Source organism: Schistocerca americana, chromosome 1 (assembly GCF_021461395.2).
Source record: "Schistocerca americana isolate TAMUIC-IGC-003095 chromosome 1, iqSchAmer2.1, whole genome shotgun sequence".
NCBI classification, from domain to species: Eukaryota; Metazoa; Arthropoda; class Insecta; order Orthoptera; family Acrididae; genus Schistocerca; species Schistocerca americana.
In genome coordinates this window covers 798,908,913-798,932,593 of record NC_060119.1, presented here as the reverse complement: position 1 = coordinate 798,932,593, position 23,681 = coordinate 798,908,913, and the positions used below count along the sequence as shown (strand labels likewise).

Here is a 23,681-nt window from a genome sequence, read left to right as displayed (position 1 = left end):
TGGACTTTGGGCAGGAGACAATGCTCCAAGAGGTGGCAGAATGTCAGACTATCTGGAATATTGCCAATTTACAGCTCTTTGAGATTTCACAATAACTCACAGTCAAGTATTCATGCAATCTGAATACATAGGTAACATCAGATAAATGAGGTGCATCCAATTACGCAACAATGTTTCAATATATACAGGGTTATTACAAATGATTGAAGCGATTTCACCGCTCTACAATAACTTTATTATTTGAGATATTTTCACAATGCTGTGCACACACATACAAAAATTCAAAAAGTTTTTTTAGGCATTCTCAAATGTTCGATATGTGCCCCTTTAGTGATTCGGCAGACATCAAGCCCATAATCAAGTTCTTCCCACACTCGGCGCAGCATGCCCCATCAATGAGTTCGAAAGCATCGTTGATGCGAGCTTGCCGTTCTGGCACGTTTCTTGGTAGAGGAGGTTTAAACACTGAATCTTTCACATAACCCCACAGGAAGAAATCGCATGGGGTTAAGTCGGGAGAGCGTGGAGGCCATGACATGAATTGCTGATCATGATCTCCACCATGACCGATCCATCGGTTTTCCAATCTACTGTTTAAGAAATGCCGAATATCATGATGGAAGTGCGGTGGAGCACCATCCTGTTGAAAGATGAAGTCGGCGCTGTCGGTCTCCAGTTGTGGCATGAGCCAATTATCCAGCATGTCCAGATACACGTGTCCTGTAACGTTTTTTTCGCAGAAGAAAAAGGGGCCGTAAACTTTAAACCATGAGATTACACAAAACACGTTAACTTTTGGTGAATTGCGAATTTGCTGCACGAATGCGTGAGGATTCTCTACCGCCCAGATTCGCACATTGTGTCTGTTCATTTCACCATTAAGAAAAAATGTTGCTTCATCACTGAAAACAAGTTTCGCACTGAACGCATCCTCTTCCATGAGCTGTTGCAACCGTACCGAAAATTCAAAGCGTTTGACTTTGTCATCGGGTGTCAGGGCTTGTAGCAATTGTAAACGGTAAGTCTTCTGCTTTAGCCTTTTCCGTAAGATTTTCCAAACCGTCGGCTGTGGTACGTTTAGCTCCCTGCTTGCTTTATTCGTCGACTTCCGCGGGCTATGCGTGAAACTTGCCCGCACGCATTCAACCGTTTCTTCGCTCACTGCAGGCCGACCCGTTGATTTCCCCTTACAAAGGCATCCAGAAGCTTTAAACTGTGCATACCATCGCCGAATAGAGTTAGCAGTTGGTGGATCTTTGTTGAACTTCGTCCTGAAGTGTCGTTGCACTGTTATGACTGACTGATGTGAGTGCATTTCATGCACGACATACGCTTTCTCGGCTCCTGTCGCCATTTTGTCTCACTGCACTCTCGAGTGCTCTGGCGGCAGAAACCTGAAGTGCGGCTTCAGCCGACCAAAACTTTATGAGTTTTTCTACATATCTGTAGTGTGTCGTGACCATATGTCAATGAATGGAGCTACAGTGAATTTATGAAATCGCTTCACTCATTTGTAATAGCCCTGTACTACAGAAACTAATATTTCACAGTGAATAAACATTTACTCTATGAACCTCTGAATTAACAACTTTTAATCACTTCATACGATTTCAACATACAATATCTCGGGTGATAGCATTAGACTATAGCTGTCATCTCAGGGAGCTACATATCTGTATCTGTTTTATCCATTGATTTACAACATCTTTTATGTCTTATGTTTGTCAGAACATCCTCTCCACCACAGTTACACAACAAATGAATACAACATGAATACCTCATTTTGAAAGTGGTCAGTTGCATGTGGTAGTGCGTACCACAGTTGAACAGAAAAACCAAAAGACACTTCTGTCAAGCAGACCTAAATAATTTTTTCAACAATATATGAGGACAATCTGTTGTCGTTTATCATGAGCACAGTTGTGCAAGAATACTGACCTATTTATTTATGGACAAACCTTTATTTATAATTATTGCAAATTATCTGAGTGTGACAGAATGATTATAACATTTCTTGATTTAAATATTGCTGTGATATATTAGTTTAGTTCAGAAAGTGGTCAAGATAAGTCAAATCATGTCTGTAGCATATAAGAATGCTGTATTTTTGGTGGGGATGGTCTTCAGCCAATAGAAAAGCAGTCAGTAGTGGAACACTATGGGAGTCATGAGGAGGCGGGGACTTTTCGAGTGAAGAGCTCAAAAGAGCAATTCTGGACACTTTGTGTTGAGTGCTGGAAGAAGAGTGATCTGACTGTGTTAACATGTGTAATTCTGGGCAGTGCCCAGCTGCTATGAGAATTTAACTTTTGAAGAGACTTTATATTTCAAGAGGTCTGAATGTGCTCCAGAGTAGGACTCTAACTATTTCCTCTTGATTAATGGAACTGAGAGCACAAAGACCGAGTTACTGCTCTTTGTATCGCTTGTGTTAATTTGTGAATCATCATATTGAACTCTGAACTGTTTTGAGCTGATGAATATTTCGTATATTGTGATGACAAAATGGACTTAGTTATTGCATATCTTTGATAACAGTTTAGTATGGGGATTTTGCTGCCATTCTCGTAATGCTCTCAATGTAACTTCTCTGCATTTGACAAGATATTATATGTCTGCATTTTAATTGAATATCATAGGACCACTTCCCGTTATTTTGAGATGTCCTTTCTGGAATAAATGTTATTAATAATAATTCTCAATCATTTAAATCAATTATGGACATTAGAATAGAACCCTTGTTATCAAATTATTCATTATATATTTCTGTGTGATTAATTAATTTGCATTTCTGGCCAATGCATAGACTATTTGACTTCAGGATCAGAGACAAGGTTGCTATTTGCAGCAAATTAGCTGTGGGGCTTGAAAGTAGAAGTGCGTGGCTCAACCCTATCGAGCTAAGCCCAAGTATCTAAGGTGCGGGCGATACCAAGCAAAGTTGCAACTGATTTGCTTGTACAGGATGCTGTTTAAGAGCAACTACACTAAGCTGTAACTGATAGGTACCATCGCAGTTTAAAAGTAACTTTGATACGTTAGCCACATTTTTTATGCAACAGTGTATGACCTAAATGGACCAGATGTTTTTCAATGCAAACTCTACAAACTGGTAACTTGAATTAAAAACATTTTAATACATATGAAAAATAATGGAAAATTAACTAATTTTTTTGTCAGGTATCAATGTGAGACTATAAGATGTGAAATTATAGAGTTTTGTAACTGAATACTTTTCTCAGAATTATTTGAGAAAGGTTTAGTTTCCATGTGTGCGTAATGAACATATGCATAGTGCAGTGACACAGCAGGAAATGTGGTTTGCAGCAATTGGTAGGTAGCATTGTAGGAAATGCTGCAACACTGTGGCAGATTACTGTATCAGTGTGAACACTCCAATTAAATGCCTTGTGTTCAGGGGCACTTTTCACATAGGACGTTCGAGTTCTCTTTTCATCATATAGTAAATGGTTCTCTTTCTTCATCATCTGTACAACATGATTTGTCTGGTTTGTTCACATATAACAGTAGCTACAATTGCTGCAGTATATTGGCATTATAGAGATTCATGCTGGTGTTTCTCCATAACATTGTTAGTATCACAATACGATATGTGAAAATGTGAACAAACAGAAAGTAGCACTATGTAATCATGAGCTGATTGAAGATCTTATTCGCTTTAAGGTAACGTGAGTTACCTTTTTGCTAAAAATGTAGTGTATTATTTTCTGAGTCCTGTGTGTATTACTAGCAACCTGGCCCAGCTTCACACAGGTAGCATTAACTATCTACAACCATACAACGTGTGTGCCATAGTGTATTTTGTTCAGTCATCTGCAGTGGGTTATGAATAAATTTCAGAAAACAACATTAAGTAACTGAATATCATCACTTTCATGTAACTTGCATGATGTAAACAGCACATTTCAGGAATGTTGTCAGGAGGCATGAATGTTGGGTCCCATATTGAATTTGTGTTTGGAGTGGCATCTCGTGGCAATGACGAGAGAACGTGATGGATGTAAACATTATATTTGCAACCATTGTAAATATTGTATGTGAATCACGGATGTAAGTGTGTGTATGTGAGCCACTATGTATCAAAGGCTACCATAGGTGGCACAAATAAAAGAAAAAAGAAAAAAAAAATGCATGATGTACATGATTAATTCGTGTTGGAGCATTTCTCTCCCGAAGCTTAGTGTGCACTGGATGCATTGTCGAGACTCTTTGCTGCAATTCTTTGTCGTGACTCTTCATGGCAGACTTCTTCGCTGTGCCATGCAAAGAATCGTGTCCACATCTGGGTTTGTTTCAAGGAAGGCAGAAAGCTGAAAGTTGAGTCATCTGCTGCACTGCTGAAAGAACGTACTATATATAAACAAAGCAAAATTGCTAACGATGTTTTTCAGAAACTGTTTTACTTGTAGTATAAAAAATAAAACACCACATTTTTGTATTCACATGTTTTTCACTATGCAATTGTTCTAATATGTATGTGTAACTATTTATTAGAAAAAATATATTACTTCAGATTGTAAGACTTACATAACAGCCTGATGATGAGGTCATTATCTTTTTGTTATTGGTCATATTTATTATGATACTTCAGAGTTGAGTAACTCACTACCCATAGTTCAGAGACATTGCAGTGAATTAAGACTGCGAGTTGTGGTTGCTGATCTGAGGGAAGCAGAAATTGGCAGTCCGGAATTGTCTTCATGTTTTGAAATCCATATCGCTACATCACTGAGAGATTAATGCCAAGATTCAATCCCACAACCTTGCAGTTTCAAGCCACATGCTCTATAGCTAGACCAACATACCGTATGTGAATCAGATTCTGCTTACTGTTTACTCAAGGCACTCCTGCTCTTTTGAGCTGTGATAGCTGTTCACTAGGTGGCAATTGTTTCCACAGTTTAATCTTAATTCAGACAATTTGTACAAAATATTTATAAATTATACACAAAATGTTCCTCATGACTCACTGTATCTACTAGTCAAACCTCGATTAAAATCCCAATTGCAGTTCCTGCAATTAGGCTGCTTACACAGACAGACACAAGCAAGTGACTTCAAATTATATATAGAGAAAAGAGAAGAGATATAGCATCCTGTATTTTTGTTTTTCAGGAGCAAAATAAGCAGTCCAATGGATGTTGTTACAGATAAACCATTGGTTCTAAGCCTTGTTGTCAGTTATGCACGTCAAGTTTCGGGGCAGAATCCTCTCAAAGAAATGGTTGGACCACTTGTGGAGAAGGTAAAAACTTTTTAATTCATTATCAAACAATGGAAAATCTGGGATGGAATGTAACAATATTATGAAAAGGAAAGTCGCTACTCACCATATGACAGAGATGCTGAGTCGCAGGTAGGCACAACAAAAAGACTGTCACAAATAAATAAAGCTTTCAGCCATTAAGGCCTTCGTCATCAGTAGATGTAGACACACACATGCAAACGTAACATAATGCAATGCAATGCAATGCAATGCAATGCAATGCAACTCACACACCTGACCACAGTCTCAGGCAACTGAAACAGTCTTTTTGTTGTGCCTATATGCGACTCAGCAACTCCTCTATATGGTGAGTACCTACTTTAAGTTCATCATGTATTTTATGCATGCTATGTTGCAGCTAATTACAGGCCACCATTAATAAATGAAATCTCATTAATTGCAATGCTAACAACTTCTGTTGAATTGCCTCCATTTACATTAGATATCCATAGTACATATATATTTTGAATGTGTTTAATTCATTATGTGGCTTATCCATACAGGATACAAATACATTGTGCATCTGCAAAGTTTGATGAATGCTCACAGAAAATAAAGGAAACAAGTTACAAACAAAATACCTGACCTTCAACGTAATAACTTTTATCTACAACACAATTCTGACATTGGTTGTAAACCTGTTGGAGACTGTGATCAAACACTTCTTGTGTAATTGCTCAAAGCACCATGGACACACATTATTGGAGATCCACGATGAATGTGAAGCACAGTCCTTTCGGAGGTAATTTAATATCTATCACCACCAAATCTGGCGAATAAGGAAGGTATTTAATAACAATCACCTTGCATTGTATGACAAAGTAGAGCACATAGGTCACAGTGTGCAAGTGGGTGTTGTGTAGGAAATTCCTCTGTCCACTCTGGTACAGTTCTGGCCGAACCCATTGAATGCTTTGCAGTCTCTGTTTCAGAACTTTCGCACTGACAGTGTGACCATAAGGTAGAAATTCATAGTGGATCGAGCCCTTTCTGACAAAAAAGGCCCTCATCATCATTCTCAACTGAGCACTATGGGACTTAACTTCTGAGGTCATCAGTCCCCTCATCATTATCATTATGTTCATTACAGTCATCGTATTCTTGGATTTTGTCAGTGAACTATTTTTGGGAAGTGGGAAATATGAGGAACACCATGTCATTGGCTGTTGCTTGGTCCCTGGATCATATTTGTAGTACCAGGTCACATCTCTTGTAATGATAGTTTCAGAAGCTGCAGATTCTGGTCAGAAATGTTGATGAAATCTCCAGACATTTCCATCTGGTTTTGCTTTTGTTCATCTGTCAGTGTGTGTAACACAGACTGGGCACAAATTTTCTGCCTTTTCAAATGTTAACAAATGACAATGCTTTCACCGTCTTTGCTTATCTTCAGTTCTTCTAAATCACTCTCAATGACAGCTACCGATCATACTGTTGGCCCAATGTGACTCATTCTCAGCACCTTCCTTTCTGTCTTCAAATTGCTTGAACACTGTACACTTGTACAAACATTCCACGAGTCTCCGTTTTCCGAAATGTTGTGTTAACATGTTGCTCCATTTTGCAATCATATGAGGTTCCACACTGACTCCAATAGTCTGATCACAATGTGCACCACTAATTTGCTTTGGTGATTTGCACAACAGGGGCACTTCTTGACATTTCTCTCAATGAGTATGCAAGGGCATGTCGTCATAACCTGTGCAGTTTTCATCATATAGGGACCATTCACCAAACTTTCCAGAAGCGCCTTGTATTAACCATTACATGTAGCGTTAAAAAGTTGATTAATATTACGCACAGTTTCTGTAAGGCAGTGTGTTGCTGTAAAGAAAGGTCAGTGATTTTCACTGTGTTCCATCTCTGGACATTGGGGCAGATGTGCTACATACTGTCTGTTGCATTGAGCCTATATTAATTACAGAAAAAAGTTAGCATTTTGAACTGTCTGACAGTCAGTTTGTGAGCTGTCTATGTTTGTACATAAACTTATGTTGCCATTGATTCTGAACAGAGCTATCACTCAGTAATACTTGTTATCTTCCATTTATCTTCAGAGACATTTGAGAAAGTAGGCTGATGTGTATTTGTCATTTTCTTTAGGAAAAATATTGTTTCAGATGCAAATAAATTTATTGACTGATGGTCATAAAAGTGTTTATTATTCTTATCAATGAAACAGAAAATAAGAAAGAGGGATATGCTCCCAACAAGTTTGATAATACCGAACTGTTGTTCGTTTTTTTACTAAATATATCGAGCATATGTGGAACATATGTAGAACACTGCCAAACTAGATAATGTTTGAGAGTATTAGAAATATTGTATGCAAAGCAATTTATATTGCAGGTTATCAATAACAACAATCTTTCCATGGACACAAATCCTGTTGATATATATAAATTCTGGCGCAATCACCAAGAGACTGTATCAGGACAGATTTCGTAAGTCTGTTTGTAAATTAGTCAGTATTATTAATGATTAGATTAGATTAATACTTGTCACAGATTGTGAATACGACACTTCGTAATGATGTGGAACGTGTCAGGTTAATAAAAGATGTCTGTACAAGATATTACATTACACAAAATATTGCATGTCACTAATGTTGAAGGGTTTTCCTTAAAACCCACATCCTTTCGCCTTTCCCTCTCCTTCCTTCTCTCCTGATGAGGCAACAGTTTGTTGTGAAAGCTTGAATTTTGTGTGTGTGTTTGTGTTTGTTTGTGTGTCTGTCGACCTGCCAGCACTTTCATTTGGTAAGTCACATCATCTTTGCTTTTAGATATATTTTTCCTACGTGGAATGTTTCCCTCTATTATATATATATATCTGTCAGGCTTTTGAAGATGTTTGGTAGGTGACCAAAGACTTTTGTGGCAGCATAATTTACCCCTTTCTGTGCCAAAGTCAGATTTAACCCTACATAGTGAAGATCATCCTTTCTCCTGGTGTTATAGCTATGCACAATGCTATTACTTTTGAACTGGGTTGGATGATTAACAGTAAATTTCATAAGTGAATATATATACTGTGAGGTTACTGTGAGGATCCCTAGATCCTTACGTAGATGTCTGCAGGATGACCGTGGGTGGGCTCCAGCAATTATTCTGATTGCACGTTTTTGAGCAATGAATACTCTCTACTCAACGATGAATTACCCCTGAATATGATGCCATACGAAAGCAGTGAATGAAAGTAGGCATATTAAGCTAATTTACGGAGATTCTTATCACCAAAATTTGCAATAACCCTAATAGCATACGTAGCTGAACTCAGACGTTTCAGCAGATCATCAATGTGTTGCTTCCTGTTCAACCTCTCATCAATGGACACACCTAAAAATTTTGAAAATTCTACCTTAGCTACAGACTTCTATTCAAAGTCTATATTTATTGCTGGAGTTGTGCCATTTACTGTACGGAACTCTATATACTGTGTTTTATCAAAATTTAAAGAGAGTCCGTTTGCTGAAAACCACTTAATAATTTTGTGAAAAACATCATTTACAATTACATCACTTAGTTCTTGGTTTTTGGATGTTATTACTATACTTGTATCACCAGCAGAAAGAACTAACTTTGCATCTTCATCAATGTGGAATGGTAAGTCATTAATGTATATCAAGAACAGTAAAGGACCTAAGATCGAACCCTGTGGGACCCCGTACTTGATAGCCCCCCCCAGTTTGAGGAATCATCTGTTGGTTTAACATTACATGAACCACTTATTTCAACTTTCTGCATTCTTCCAGTTAAGTATGAATTAAACCATTTGTGCACTGCCCCCCCTCAAACCATAATGATTTAGCTTATCTAAAATCTTATGAAATTATTGGTTGATTTGGTTGCTTTCAGTCTTATCTACTTGTGACATTTTGTTATGAGAAAGTCAACCAACCAAGAAACTCATCTTACAATACATGTTCTGTAGTGCTGTGTAAACTAAATTTTTATTTACCTATGTTTGAAATTCTAGTAGTGATAGCATAACTCACTGCAGTAGTTGAGACAAATATTTTTCACACAATTTTATTTTAATTATAATATGTGGAAAAATTCTAAATATTTTGTTTATTTGGTGAGTCATGCCAGCTGAATTTAATTTAAAACAGATGCAACAAATGGATTAATTCTTGTCAGTTACATTATTTTAAAACGTATAATAGGGTAAGTACAGCAGGATTGACTGGAATCTAAAATTATCCAAGATTCTACTTTAAATCAGAATTATTTTTTTGCCACAACTTAAAGAAACAAAAACTGTATAAAGTACTGATATGAGGCTGAATCACTTTAGAGTGTAGACTCAAGAAAAACATGAAAGCTAAATGAGAGGAGAGGAAGCTACAAAAAAAAGTGCTAGAGTCAAGATTCCAGTTCTATACAGGATGAACCATGACTCCATTGACAAAGTTTCAGATGTTCAGGAATACCTTCTGAGTATTTTGATATAAGGGACCCACTATCTCCAGCAGCTCATTACTGAGCAGTAATATAATTATGATTTATTCATTTTGTTGCTACAGTCACTCTTATTTCTGTGACAGTAGCTTCATAACAGTGAAGAAAACATGTATATGAACCTTGAAACTCCCAACATAATGCAACAATCCTGAGACAGATGCAAAAGTATTGTGATGGTATTGTTGTCGTTGTGGGAACAGCACAGCATAGTGTTGTGTTGCTGCTCATACATTGCATTCATTTAGCCCATACATGAGGTTCATATTGGCCAGTTCTTCACCAGTAAACCTGTCCATAGTAATACTATTGGCATTTGCACTGTTGTGCACCATTTTCAGTGCAGTAGAGATACCAAGTTGATTGGGGCAAGAAATCAAACAGCATGCAATAACTCTGTAATGAGCCATCAGGGACCTCACACCTCCTTTACCAAAATGCTTGGAAAGTATCCCTGAACAACCTCCGAGAGATTGGAGGTGGGGTTCTGGTTTATGATGCTTTCTTGGACAACAAGAGATATTACTGTGTTGGGTTGCACGACTCGCATGTCTCTTCCAGTTGACTCATACGTTGTGCGTGCAGCCGATCCTCCTCTCTGGGTCATCAGCTATGTCGCCCTCACTGTTTGATTCTTCTTTGAAGACTGTGTCATGTTAAAGGGAATAATATTAACCAACTCTCTATTCTTGAAATAAATCATGTACTCGTAGAATCTTTGCAGTTAAACAATAATATATTTTCAACTCTCATCCCCAAAGTAACAACTATTCTGTACAAGCTCTAGCAAGCCAACTGGTTCCAAGATAGCTGTCAGAATTGACAAAACACCCATAGAATTACATACGTGCTCGATAAAGAAGATTTGGGTGTGGAGAGGAAGCAATTCTCACGCATGCAGTAACCAGCCACCGACATCGACGCAGTAACCAACTTACCTGAAGTAAGAGTCTCTATACAATACAAGCTTCACCTGTCTCTGTAACAATCCTCATGACACCACAAACCACGGAACATTATACAAACACTCTTTGACTTTTTTGTATAAATTCCAAGGTGCTGCTGGTAACCACTTGTCGGGGCCGCTTGTCTGGTGCAGCTCCTGGCTTCTCGTGACAGTTGTCCCTTCTGCACACACAGATATGTGTGGCACAGTAAAAAGGCTCTATCACTCTCGTCATTAAAATATTGGGTGTTCAAGACAGTGGAGAGCCAAGTGTTTCAAGAATTTACCCCAAAATTCTTGAAGCACTACATGTCCCGCCCCTTAGCTCGAACACGCAATATTTTACACATATTCATTATGTACTTTAATATCTATCACAACACTAATTTTTATTTCAATCCATGTACAATATCTCTTTTAGTCCTTGTGTACTTAATACATAGATTTTCCTTTTCTTGTTTTTGTTCTGAGCATTTTAACCCATTGTTGGAGTTAGTACTTTTACATCTAGGAATTGTGCGGACAATATTTTTAATTTCCAGTCACAAACTCCAGGTGGCATAGACTTTTGATTGCCTCATTCTTTAGTATAATTCTCTAAACTATCTTTTCTTTAGTACTCAACAGCCTCATTTCCTACAGTAACTTGTGGTCTGGAGGAAACTCTGGGGAAAAAAATAAATGAATGTGTTCTTTCCGACACTCATAACTCCTAATAACGCTGTCGATGTAAAGAATCCAAACTTACCAGAATAATCTCTATAAAATTGTGTGACTTCTGTCTCTATACTGTCCTTCCCTTTAGGCATAGTACCTATACTTACTTCCAGGTTGCTCCAATTGATGCACTACCTCTTTCCATTTCAGTAGGTATGCCCCTTTCTTATTCCTATATTCTATGGTACAGGTCAATCTCCTTCTTGGTGCCCCTGCCTGCACAGTATAGGTCAGTTTCTCTTTGGTCTTCCTGTCTGCCCTTTTCTTCATTCAATAAAAGCTGGGTGCGTTCCCCTTATCCTTTGGGAGTAGGTCTCATGGTTCATTGCCCTAGTATACATCTTTATGTGTACTGTCACTAAATATTACCTGGCAAAATTCAATTCTGCTTCACACTTCACCCTTACCTCTGGGTACCTTATTTGATCCGCTAGAGTCCTCCACTGCTTTTCAACCTCTACGCTTTCAGCAGACCTCATATTTATATATAATTCAATATATCATACCTTTCTTTATGCTTGTCCCACTATCTTACAAATCATCAGAACAAATATTTGACTGATATTCCTAAATAATTATCACAGTTAGTTCCTCCCTGGCTTATGCTCATTAGTTTTTCCTTAGTTTCTCCTCTCCTTCATTTTTCACACTTCTCACGTCTCTGTTCTTATAGCTATGTATAAATATATAAGAAGCAACAAAAGAAGAAAAAGAAAAGGGATGCTGCAGAGCCGTCATATATCAACTATACGATATGTGCATCTACCCAGATGTACATGTCTTTATTCCGCTTCAACCCTTGGCAGTTCTGACACTGCTTTAGGTTTCTAGCTTGTAATTTTCATGTTTGTGTAATTTTGTGTATATGTCGATGTGTGTTCGTGCAGCCTGATTCTTCGGCCTACTTATTTGAAATAAGTTGAAGGTTATAGGAAACCACGGAGAATGAGAAGGACTTCAGCGATAGAAGTATATGCATATGGAAAGGGGTAAAGATAGACCGGTACTCAGATGAGAAGTAAGGAAGGAAAAAATAGAGATGGTTGCTAAGATCAAAGGAGAAAAAGAAGATAGCCCTAAAGACAGGAAAACCGTTCTCACTCCCACTTCCCCAGGATCCCTACTTCACCACTACTTGAGTGCAAAGCCAGAGGAGGACGGATGATGTTAAATGTCTCCTGCAGAATGGACATTCTCACCTTCACCTTTCAAGCCCCTGAAGAGAAATCTTAGTAACACCTATGGAACGACAAATGGTGAAGAATCAGTCGCACTTGTATGCGAGGGTCATATGAAAGATGTGGTGCGTGTAGTGTTGGTAATGTCTTTACCTACACTACCCACCCCTTTCAAGATTGATACAAGTCCTCCCATCTACATCCCATTTCATAAAAGGTATAAATATTCTATCAAAATAGAAAATTATGCACTAAGCTAGGATAGTTATTTCATTAATCACCTCATATTACATTATTCCTAAATATAATATTCTATTCTGTTCATTCCATCTTAAAGTCACTCTGTTTACATAGTTCCATCTTATTTCCCCTTCTACTAGAACATTATTCTGTTCGTTCCATTTTATGTTTAGAGATCAATGTTTATTCGCACTTTTCTTAAATTAGTCACAATCTTGTTGTCACATTCAGTTACTTAAATACTAACATGGTAGGATAGTTTAAAGGGTTGTGAATAGATTACAGAATAGGTGAAGATTTGAAGGGAATTCGGTGTAGGAAAACTAATGTGGAAGTAACACTGAAAACAACTCAGGGACAGACGGTCTTCACTCCGCCCGCTAACACAGAATGTTAACGTCCCTGGGGAACAGATGTGACTCCACCTGGATTGTGTGAATCTGATACTAACCTCACTTGAGCAATCGCAAACCAGTGCTTCTCATTAAATTTTGAGCGAAGGTCTCCCCGCAGAAAAACAATCACCACTTTACTAGGTAACACATCATCAGGTAAAGTTATTCTGTTTCCAACTTTGTCATGGGCAAGTTTGAATTTCTCGCACGAGTCATCTATAACCTCATTAGTATCATTACGTCTGGAAAAAGCAACAGCCGCAACGTTTTCGGAGATTATACTCTCGGTAATTTCTCGATCTGTAATTAGCTCAAATAGTTCCACCAGACATACTTACATTTATAATGTCAAAGTTGACTATTTTTTCTTTGAAATTTTGTTCTACATTATTTATTCGCGAACTGACAGCTCATGTAGTAACAGCTCGTATACTAACACTTGGAATTTTCGATTGAATAATCAATATTAACTCCTTAGGTTGACCTGTGCCCTCTTTTGACATACTTAACATTGTCTTACATTATTAAATTTAACATTACATACATTTTGACAAAATTTTAATTTTTCACTAAGATCAGGTTTTTTATTATTATATTTAATGTCACATTCAGTCTCTAAAGTAACTATGCCTTTGCATCGATTACTAGATTCTTTGCTTCGTGTGTCTACTTTGACGGGCAACAAACCTATATACGTCATTTGAATATTTAAAGTTTCATTCTGTCTCCAAATAAAGTCAATGAATAATTGATTTACATAAGTATTCAAAGAACTAGTGAGTTCACTCTTTAAATCTAATTTCAGATTTTCTACCTTATTATTTAAAGAGTCAAATTCAGTCTTTAATAAAACTATATTTGGTGCTTGACTGTTTAAGATTTCGCTTTGCCTACTTAAAACCTCACTCTGAGCATCTGATTTGATGTTCAGTTGTGTATTTACTGAATCTGACTTAAGACTTTGGTGACTTAGTTCTTGTCTTAAAGATGCATTTTGAGCATTTAAATCTGCTCTTTGAGCATCTAATTTAACATTTAGTTCTTTTCTTAAAGAAGCATTTTGACCACTTAGTTCTTTTCTTAAAGCTGCTGAATCTGCTCTCTGGGCTTTAAGTAAGTTCACTACCTCAAACCAGTCTGGCACTTCCTTACTCACTGACATAGCCAAGGCTGGTTCTGAAGTTTCGCCTGTTTTTTGAATGCTATCCATATCCCTATTGATTTTCAATGTAGTGATCATCTAAAACAACTTCACCTCTACATGTACTAGCTACAGTACTATAGTCTTTGAACAGTTTCCTCTCCCCCCCCCCCCCCTCGCTCTTCCTCCTTGAACAATTATTGGTCAGCGGCTGGTTACTGCGTCGGCATCAGTTGGTTACTATGTCGGTGGCTGGTTACTGCATGCGTGAGAATTGCTTCCTCTCCACACCCAAATCTTCTTTAAGTTGAAATCTTCGCTCCATTCTTTTGACGTTATTACCTTCTCCTGTCATATATTGTGTTGGATTTGCAACTTTCTTCCTTTGGTTCAGTAGACACAACGCAATTACTCGGAACTGTTTCTCAGTCTTGTTATGCCTGGTTGCTATGGCAACTCAAATATCTTCTTCCTGTTTTTGGCTTACAATTTCCCTTTTTCTTAGAGTCCTGTCCCGGTCGCCATGTTCTGATGCTTTCTTGGACGACAAGAGACAGTGCTGTGTTGGGTTGCACGACTCACATGTCTCTTCCAATGGACTCGTATGTTTTGCATGCAGCTGATCCTATTCTTCGGGTCATCAGCTATGCCACTCTCACCATTTAATTCTTCTCTGAAGACTGTATCAGGGTAAAGGGAATAATATTAACCAACTCTCTATTCTTGAAATAAATCATGTACTCGTAGAATCTTCGCAGTTCAACAACAATATATTTTCAGCTCTCATCCCCAAAGTAACAATTATTCTGTGCAAGCTCCAGCAAGCCAGCTGGTTCCAAGATAAATGTCAGAATTGACATAACACCCATAAAATTACATACATGCTGCCTCGTGCAGAACCAAGACATGAAGTAGAAGTCTCTATACATAACATGCTTCATTTGTCTCTCTAACAATCCTCATGATACCACAAACCACGGAACATTATACAAACACTCTCTGACTTTTTGATATAACTTCCAAGGCGCTGCTTGTAACCACTTGTCTGGGCCGCTCGTCTGACACAGCTCCTGGCTCCTCATGACAGCTGTCCTTCCTGCACATATAGACATGTGGCACAGTCAAAAGGCTCTTTCACCCTTGCCATTAAAATATTGGGTGTTCGAGACAGTGGAGAGCCAAGTGTTTCTAGAATTTACACCGAAACTCTTGAAGCACCACAGTTTCACTTCCATAAAAGCTACACTCCAGACAAATACATTCAGAAAAGAGTTCATAACACTTAAATCTATGTTAGGTGTTAACAAATTCCTCTTTTTCAGAAGTGTTTTTCTTGCCATTTCCAATCTCCATTTTATATCCTCTCTACTTTGGCCATTCTCAGTTATTTTGCTGAGTGGCTAATTTTGTAATTAATTCTTCCATCATTGCCTGATTTGATTTGACTTCATTGAATTGCTCTTGTTTTACTTTGTTGATGATTGTCTTATCTCTTTTGAAGACAGTACCCGATTTGTTCAATTGCTCTTGCAAGACCCTTGCTGTCTGTAACAGAATTACATTATTTTTGGAAAATCTCAGAATTTTTATTCTTCCTCACTGGACGTTAATTATCTTCCAAAATTTCTCCTTGTTTTCCTTCATAGCTTACTCAATGTACACATTGAATAACACTGGGGATAGGTGACAACCCTCTCCCACTCCCTTCTCAACCACTGCTTCCCTTTCAAGCCCTTCAGTTATTGTAACTGTAGTCTGTTTTTTGTACAACTTGTAAACAGTTTTTTGTACCCTGTATTTTATCTGTGCCACCTTAAAAATTCCAAAGAGTGTAGTGTAGTCAACATTGTCAAAAGCTTTCTCTCTATCTACAAATGCTATAAATGAAATGTTATTTTGCTTCTTATTTTTCCTTCAGGTGACACAGTGGGTAGCACACTGAACTCGCATTTGGGAGTATGATTCAAATCCCCTTCCTGGCAATCCACGTTTTGGTTTTCCATGATTTCCACAAATTGCATAAGGCAAATGCCATAATGGTTCCTTTAAAAGTAAAAGGCAGATTTCCTTTTCCCAACCATTCCTAATCTGAGTTTGTGCTCCATCTGTAACAACCTCGTTGTTGATAGAACATTAAACTCTAATCTTCTTTCCTCCCCCCCCCCCCTTTTTTTTTAGTGGGAGATTGTTTTATTAAGAGGATGCCATCATCATTAAGACATACAGTATAGCTAAATAATCCTGGGAAAAAATAATGGCTGTAGTTTCCCCTTTCATTAAGCCATTTGCAGTACGCACACAGGAAGCTGATGTTGGCTAATATTACATGGGTAGATCAGTCAATCATCCAGACTGTTACTTCTGCAAGTACTGTAAAGGCTACTGCATCTCTTCAGGAGTTTTGCCTGGCCCCTTCACAGATACCCCTCCATTGTGGTTGCATGTATGGTATAGCTATCCACCTCACCTCAGCACGGTTTGTGGTTAATGGGAGAAGAGCATTTTCCAAATTTTATGTTTAATATTCATGTGGTTATGTTATGCAGCAACTTGTCTTACTAACTAGAGCAATTATGTAATTGTATGTTTGTTGACAGGGAGCTTCCAGCATCAGTAAATCCTGAACAGGCCTTGAATCACCCGGAGATTAAACGCTCCTTAGAGCAAAATGTTTCTGCTCTGCGACATTGGACATTGGCTTTTCTGGAACGCATCACAAATTGTCGAGATATGATACCATATGGTGTGCTGTATGTAGCAAAAGTGCTGCATGACTCTCTTGCAGAAAAATTCCCACAGGCACCAGAAAAAGATCTCCTGAAGGTACTTCCAGATATGAGTATTAACATATGGTTATCATTTTCAACTGTTGTCATATCACAAGCAATGTGTGAGAGAATAAGAATCAAAATTTGAATTTATTTATGTATGGACTTGATTTGTTTAGTGATTCTCGGTTATTTAGTAAGTGCAGTGGAACATAAATAATTGATGTGCCCATCATATTGTAGTGCAAGTGAGATGAGAGGCTTGGAAGAAAACTGGGAATTCATAATTGAAAAATGTTGACTGTGGAGGATAGTTACCGTATACTGTAGTATAATCTCTTAATTTATGTCACTCCACACTCTGATATTTGAATGAAATACACTGCCTGACAAAAAAGGTAAAGCACTCTGACGGGGAGGAGAAAGTGGATCAACGGCATCTCGTGAGATACTAAAGTTTGTCAATCATTCTGCTTCCTCCTAAGTGTCAGATGATCGTTACAGTAAAATTAATCAGACGAGTCAGAAAAACCCTCCCTCTTCGGTGCTGTCATCAGTCACATCAAAGAAACTCGAAGTCCTGTCCTGGCTGCTGCAGCAGGCATATTGGAAGCAGGTGCCTGCATCATGGAACAGACTGCTGTGCCTTCAGCAAACATGGTCACTTGGCTAGTGGCCACCAGCTGCTTGCTCAGCTATAACATGAGGACAACACTACGGTCGACACAGTCATGCCATGAGAAAAACTCACTTTGAGTTGCCACTGTTCAGCCAGTCCATGGAAAACCAACTGCTGTGACTTTAATCAATGAGGATACATCACCTGCTTGTTTTGCCTCCACTGTGACTGGTCCAGTGTTGGGTCCTGTGTTTCAGCCTCAGGCCCAGTCCTCTCCTTGGAAAAATGTCACTGGCGATAAAGAACACACACGTTGAATATGTCCTGCCCTTCTTGTAATCTGCCCTACTACTACTACTACTACTAATATTTTCAGTTTAGACACCTTTACCAGTTTTGGGTTCAACATAGAGTGCTAACTTAGTTTAGTGTCGGACATAGCAGTGCCCTTTTCTGATCTAGATGCCTTGTGCTCTTTGTATGAGTTTTTTAACCAACATTCGGGGCCTGAACATAACTTTATGGCTCATATTTCTCTGAATTCTTCTGCAGTACCTAAATTGTGGCAAGTACATTTGCGGTTTGTGAATTTGTTCAGGCAGAACTTGCACAGCTTCAGGATTAAGGCATTTTTTCCATTGTTTCCACCAGTCCTAATGGGTGATGCCAAATGAGTTGTTTCATATAAGTAGTTATTTTAAGCCCATTGTTAATTCCTAGTGTAACATAGATCTGTATCCACTGCCTCATTCTGAAGAGTTGTTGACTGAACTGGCGGGGGAGATCTACTGTTCAAAAATTGGTTTAAACGAAGCCGCAGTCACTCCAACTGAAACTTGATTGTTCTTCACATCATTTGCTAGTTTTAAATTACCCTTTCAGTGTAGACAGTACAATCACTTACTATTTGGGGTTGCAAACGCGCTTGCCATTTTCCAAAAATATGTAGATAAACTGATTTGAAATATTCCTCACTGTGTTAATAATTCGGACAATGTTATTGTTAGAGCTTCAGGAAAACAGTTTACATTGTCAGTTGAAAATGTACAGTTTCATTGCCCCCAGTGTTAAATAACTGGGGCAAATCCTTTGTCATAAAGGTATTAAGGTGTTATGACAGTCGATGTGGTCATGAACATACCTGCTCATACTAATCGTAAACAGTTGGCAGTGGTTTATGCATTTATGCATAAAATCACATATTATGCCAGTTTCACTCCCCAAGTGGTTGTGTAGGTCAGCTGTGCTAGAAGGGTGTCAAATTCTGGGTCAATAAATTTAATGTATGTTTGTATGACAACAAATTCCACCTGTGGCTCAACCACAAACTCCATTTTCTTGTTCAGGCCTCGTTCTAAGATGGCAGATGCCCCCTTACAGTGTTGCAGGTTTATCTGCAACACTTCCAGCCACCATTTTAGAGCCATTTTTGCTTTTGATGTTTGTAATCACTCCAACAGCAACCTTTGAGAATCCTAGTTACAGTTTTAAGTCCTGATCTCGCATTGCCTTCAGGGATTTCTCACAGATTGGTATCTTCACAATCTTGAGGAGTTTCTCTGCTGTGTTGACCAGCAGCTTCACTTCATCCCACACAGGTGTCTTTGGCATTGTGTCATTCAGTCGATCTACTGTTTCACTCTCCTCACAAAGATTAGAGCACTTTTGTTCTTATGGACCCTCATGAATTTGGAGCCTTGACTTGTTCCTTTCCCCAATCTTTTCAGTGAGAGCCATCTGAACTGGCTCCTTCTGCTGTAAGGTGATGCTGACAAGTGGATATCCTTGTTACAAGTGGATATCCTTGTTACAAGTGGATATCCTTGTTACAAGTGGATATCCTTGTTGGCTTACTGCCATTCTAAAAACTGAGATTATATATGCTATGCATCTGTTTCCCTGGTTCCTGCCTTGGCTTTTGCTGAATCCAGTTATCCTGGAAAACGGGATTAACAGAGTCCTCTCTTGTTCTCTTAATCCTTGTCTTGGAAGTGGCAGGGGTCTGTTTACTCCCTTCACTCTGGGACAGCCTTCTCTTGAAGGTCTTATGTTCAAGACCTCTTAATTCCCTCCATTTGTTGTTTGGAAGCCATTCTTTGTCTTCCTTTTCTCTGTCTTCTCTTAGAAGCTTCTGGCCCTAAGTCCATGACTATTCTTTGATCTTGATCTGGTCCAACTTCTCAGTGATATTTTCCATTTCTTGGACTGTTCTACCCCCTGATGCAGTTGTGTGTGTGTGTTGGGGGGGGGATTGTTCAGCTACACAGTGTGCAGTGCTCATATTGCATATTGTCATGTTGAGTCCAGAATCAAGGACTAGTTAAGACTGCAGGAGCGTCAACAAGAACTAACAGTACAAACTGAAAGTATGCTTACTAAACATACACAAAGGTACACAGCTGCACTGTGGTAGACAATGTACAGCACTTAGCAATACTGCACTATAATCTTTTGGGGCATCTGCCCTGCTCTCCTGGTTTGGCACCTGTGACTCAATTGAGTTAAATGAAACAGTGGCCAAGACACTGGCCTAGTGTTTTGACACAAAGAGATTCATATTACCATTCATCCAGATTTTAGGTTTTAGGTTTTCACTCATTCCTCTAAATCATTTCAGCTGGAAGCTTTTAATACTTCTTTGAGATATTCTGAGGTTCGTTTCCTCCACTGGCTGAACTGGTGTTTTACCTCTAATAATTTCATTATCAAAGAAATTTATAGTATAACCTCTGTGCCTTGCTTTCTTCCTTTCACACTGTTTTAAAAACTCGAAGAAATTGCTTGGTTGGAGGAAATTCACATCATATGAAAAAATCATGAAAAAGAACTCTCTTTGTATAGAGCATTAGACAGACACCTTCAGAACCTTCAAAAATTTAATCATTACAATCACAGTAAAATATTCAGCTGATGTGAAAGGGATTCTGTTTTGCCTAGCAAGAACTACCTGCTGTTTTTATAGATTAATCTGTTTTGTTTATGATTCAGTCGGTGGTTCGAGAGAGAAATGTTAGATCACTAATCTGAAGCTTTAGCATTCAATTTATCTTTGGCCATCTAATTCTTCATGTGCTGAAACACCTTCCAGGTCTGACAATGATCCAGATATGTGATAAAGATAAGGTTCATTATACAGGGTGATTCAAAAAGAATACCACAACTTTAGGAATTTAAAACTCTGCAACGACAAAAGGCAGAGCTAAGCACTATCTGTCGGCGAATTAAGGGAGCTATAAAGTTTCATTTAGTTGTACATTTGTTCGCTTGAGGCGCTGTTGACTAGGCGTCAGCGTCAGTTGATGCTAAGATGGCGACCGCTCAACAGAAAGCTTTTTGTGTTATTGAGTACGGCAGAAGTGAATCGACGACAGTTGTTCAGCGTGCATTTCGAACGAAGTATGGTGTTAAACCTCCTGATAGGTGGTGTATTAAACGTTGGTATAAACAGTTTACAGAGAATGGGTGTTTATGCAAAGGGAAAAGTTGTGGACGGCCGAGAACGAGTGATGAAAATGTAGCACGCATCCAGCAAGCATTTGTTCGCTCAGCTCGAACAAGAAGCACAACAATTCATATTTCAGCAGGATGGAGCGCCACCACGTTGGCACTTATCTGTCCGTAACTACCTGAACGTCAACTACCCGAGGCGATGGATCGGCCGCCAGGCAGCCCGTGACAGAGCACTTCATCACTGGCCTCCAAGAAGCCCTGATCTTACCCCCTGCGATTTTTTCTTATGGGGGTATGTTAAGGATATGGTGTTTCGGCCACCTCTCCCAGCCACCATTGATGATTTGAAACGAGAAATAACAGCAGCTATCCAAACTGTTACGCCTGATATGCTACAGAGAGTGTGGAACGAGTTGGAGTATCGGGTTGATATTGCTCGAGTGTCTGGAGGGGGCCATATTGAACATCTCTGAACTTGTTTTTGAGTGAAAAAAAAACCTTTTTAAATACTCTTTGTAATGATGTATAACAGAAGGTTATATTATGTTTCTTTTATTAAATACACATTTTTAAAGTTGTGGTATTCTTTTTGAATCACCCTGTAGTTTGGATTACACACAAACCTGTACATTCAGTAACTGGCAGGATAAGTCACAGATTACATCAAGATAAAGGGTACCACCTCCAGTAGGACCTTTCGTTATTGAGCATTTGGAATTCTTTAATCTACACACACACACACACACACACACACACACACACACACACACACACACACACACACAAAAAAAAAAAAAAAAAAAAATTTGGAACAATGCTATAGGTAGAGGATATGTTTATGAGAGCACACAAACTGTATACTGTATGTGGCATATTTAAGAAGTCCATACTTCTAATTAGAAAATGTATACTTTTATATGTTCAGGAGATAATTAGAACAAAGTATGCTAACACACTACTTTAATTAATGAAATGATAAAATTAATAGAGCTTAACAAGATAAGCAGCAAAAGCAGAAATTTAGTTGGATGGGAGGGCTAAGAGCATCACAATGAATATTTTGCAGATTGATGGTGAACACCTGTTGTTGTTGAGGTATTTTTAATGTTTACAATTCCATACTTGTATGCAATTGTTACTTTACTCAGTTCCTTTAATTTACTAAGTGCATTGTGTATTGTATTTCCTGGCAGGTTGTGGGTAATTTTATCTACTATCACTACATAAATTCAGCTATTGTTGCTCCTGACACAATGGACATGGTGGGAGGCAGAAACCTTTCATATGAACAGCGCCGCAATCTTGCCAGCATTGCACGAATTCTCCAGTTTGCTGCCACAAAGCAGGGAGTATGTTGCTTTACTTTTTTATTAGTGGTATTCAGAATTGTTGCAGTTATCTTACTTAGAACTAGAATTCTTCCAAGTCTGTATTTTGCCTGTTGGTTACTGCAGCCACTTGTAGATCTACATGTATATCTACCTCATAACAATCAAGTCAGAAGATGTATTAGAGATAATAGAAGTGTGGATGTTCTTGGTGCAACAAATCCCAACTTATATATATCTGAACAAAGAATAGACAGGATTCGTGATGAGAAGTACCATCCAGAGAATCCTGATGATAATTGTTTACATTCACATCACATCCAAGGTATCAAACATTAGGCAAAGTTTCCAGACAAGAATTGCCTTCTGAACCTAGTTTATAAATCAACAGTGTTACTCACTATACAGCGGAGATGCTGAGTCGGAGATAGGCACAATATTGCTACAGTACATCCTGGATTCTCCATTGTTTGTTAGTTTATAAATCAAAGTCTTATGGCTCTGGATTGATGAAACCAGTTAGAAATCTAATGATGAAATAAATATCAGGTATGCTCACTATTGTTCAGAAGGGAACCCACATAGGTTACATCAGCAAGACAACAAGAACTTCGGGTGGACATATCCATGATACTTAATGAACCTTCTTTTTCTGTGAACAATTAAATGGTGAGCAATACTCTGGATTTCTCTGACATGCGCTGGCAGAGTTGCTAGAAGATGGTTTCACAAGCTGCACAGTTGTTAATATGATTACTGCAGGCAGAGTCTTCAGGGTATTTTTCCTTGGTGACCATGAGTTGTTTAAATCAAATTTTTTTCTGGTCAGTGAACTGCTACAGGAGGACCAATGACTTGACCACTACGATTGCCAGGTTTAACCCATCTTGATCATTTATTTTGGAAGCACATGAGAAACAGATGCAGGAAATCTACTTGAGTTTCCACAATTTGCAACACACTTGTACATGCGTCAAATACGCATATTAAATCAGACAATTCCATTCTCCCTAGATCTGATAGTACAATTAGAATAATCCAAGCAGATACTGTTGCAACATAATGGTGTTAACAAATCCTTAATGTGTGAGCTATAACAGTTGTGAGTCATGAGTATATGAGAGTAGTCTTGTAAAAGTTAAGGTTAAA

At 38.4% G+C, this 23,681-nt stretch overlaps 1 protein-coding gene across 1 annotated transcript in view; it reads left to right on the top strand.

The window, feature by feature from the left end:
- The window catches only part of LOC124612604 (ras GTPase-activating-like protein IQGAP1), a 340,604-nt gene that overhangs the window by 239,150 nt on the left and 77,773 nt on the right, over nucleotides 1-23,681 (top strand). Inside the window, exons 22-25 of the mRNA XM_047140897.1 lie at nucleotides 5,137-5,266; nucleotides 7,637-7,731; nucleotides 16,965-17,190; nucleotides 22,398-22,553. Of these exons, the coding sequence (XP_046996853.1) occupies nucleotides 5,137-5,266; nucleotides 7,637-7,731; nucleotides 16,965-17,190; nucleotides 22,398-22,553 (607 nt within the window). The remainder of the gene's footprint in view (nucleotides 1-5,136; nucleotides 5,267-7,636; nucleotides 7,732-16,964; nucleotides 17,191-22,397; nucleotides 22,554-23,681) is intronic.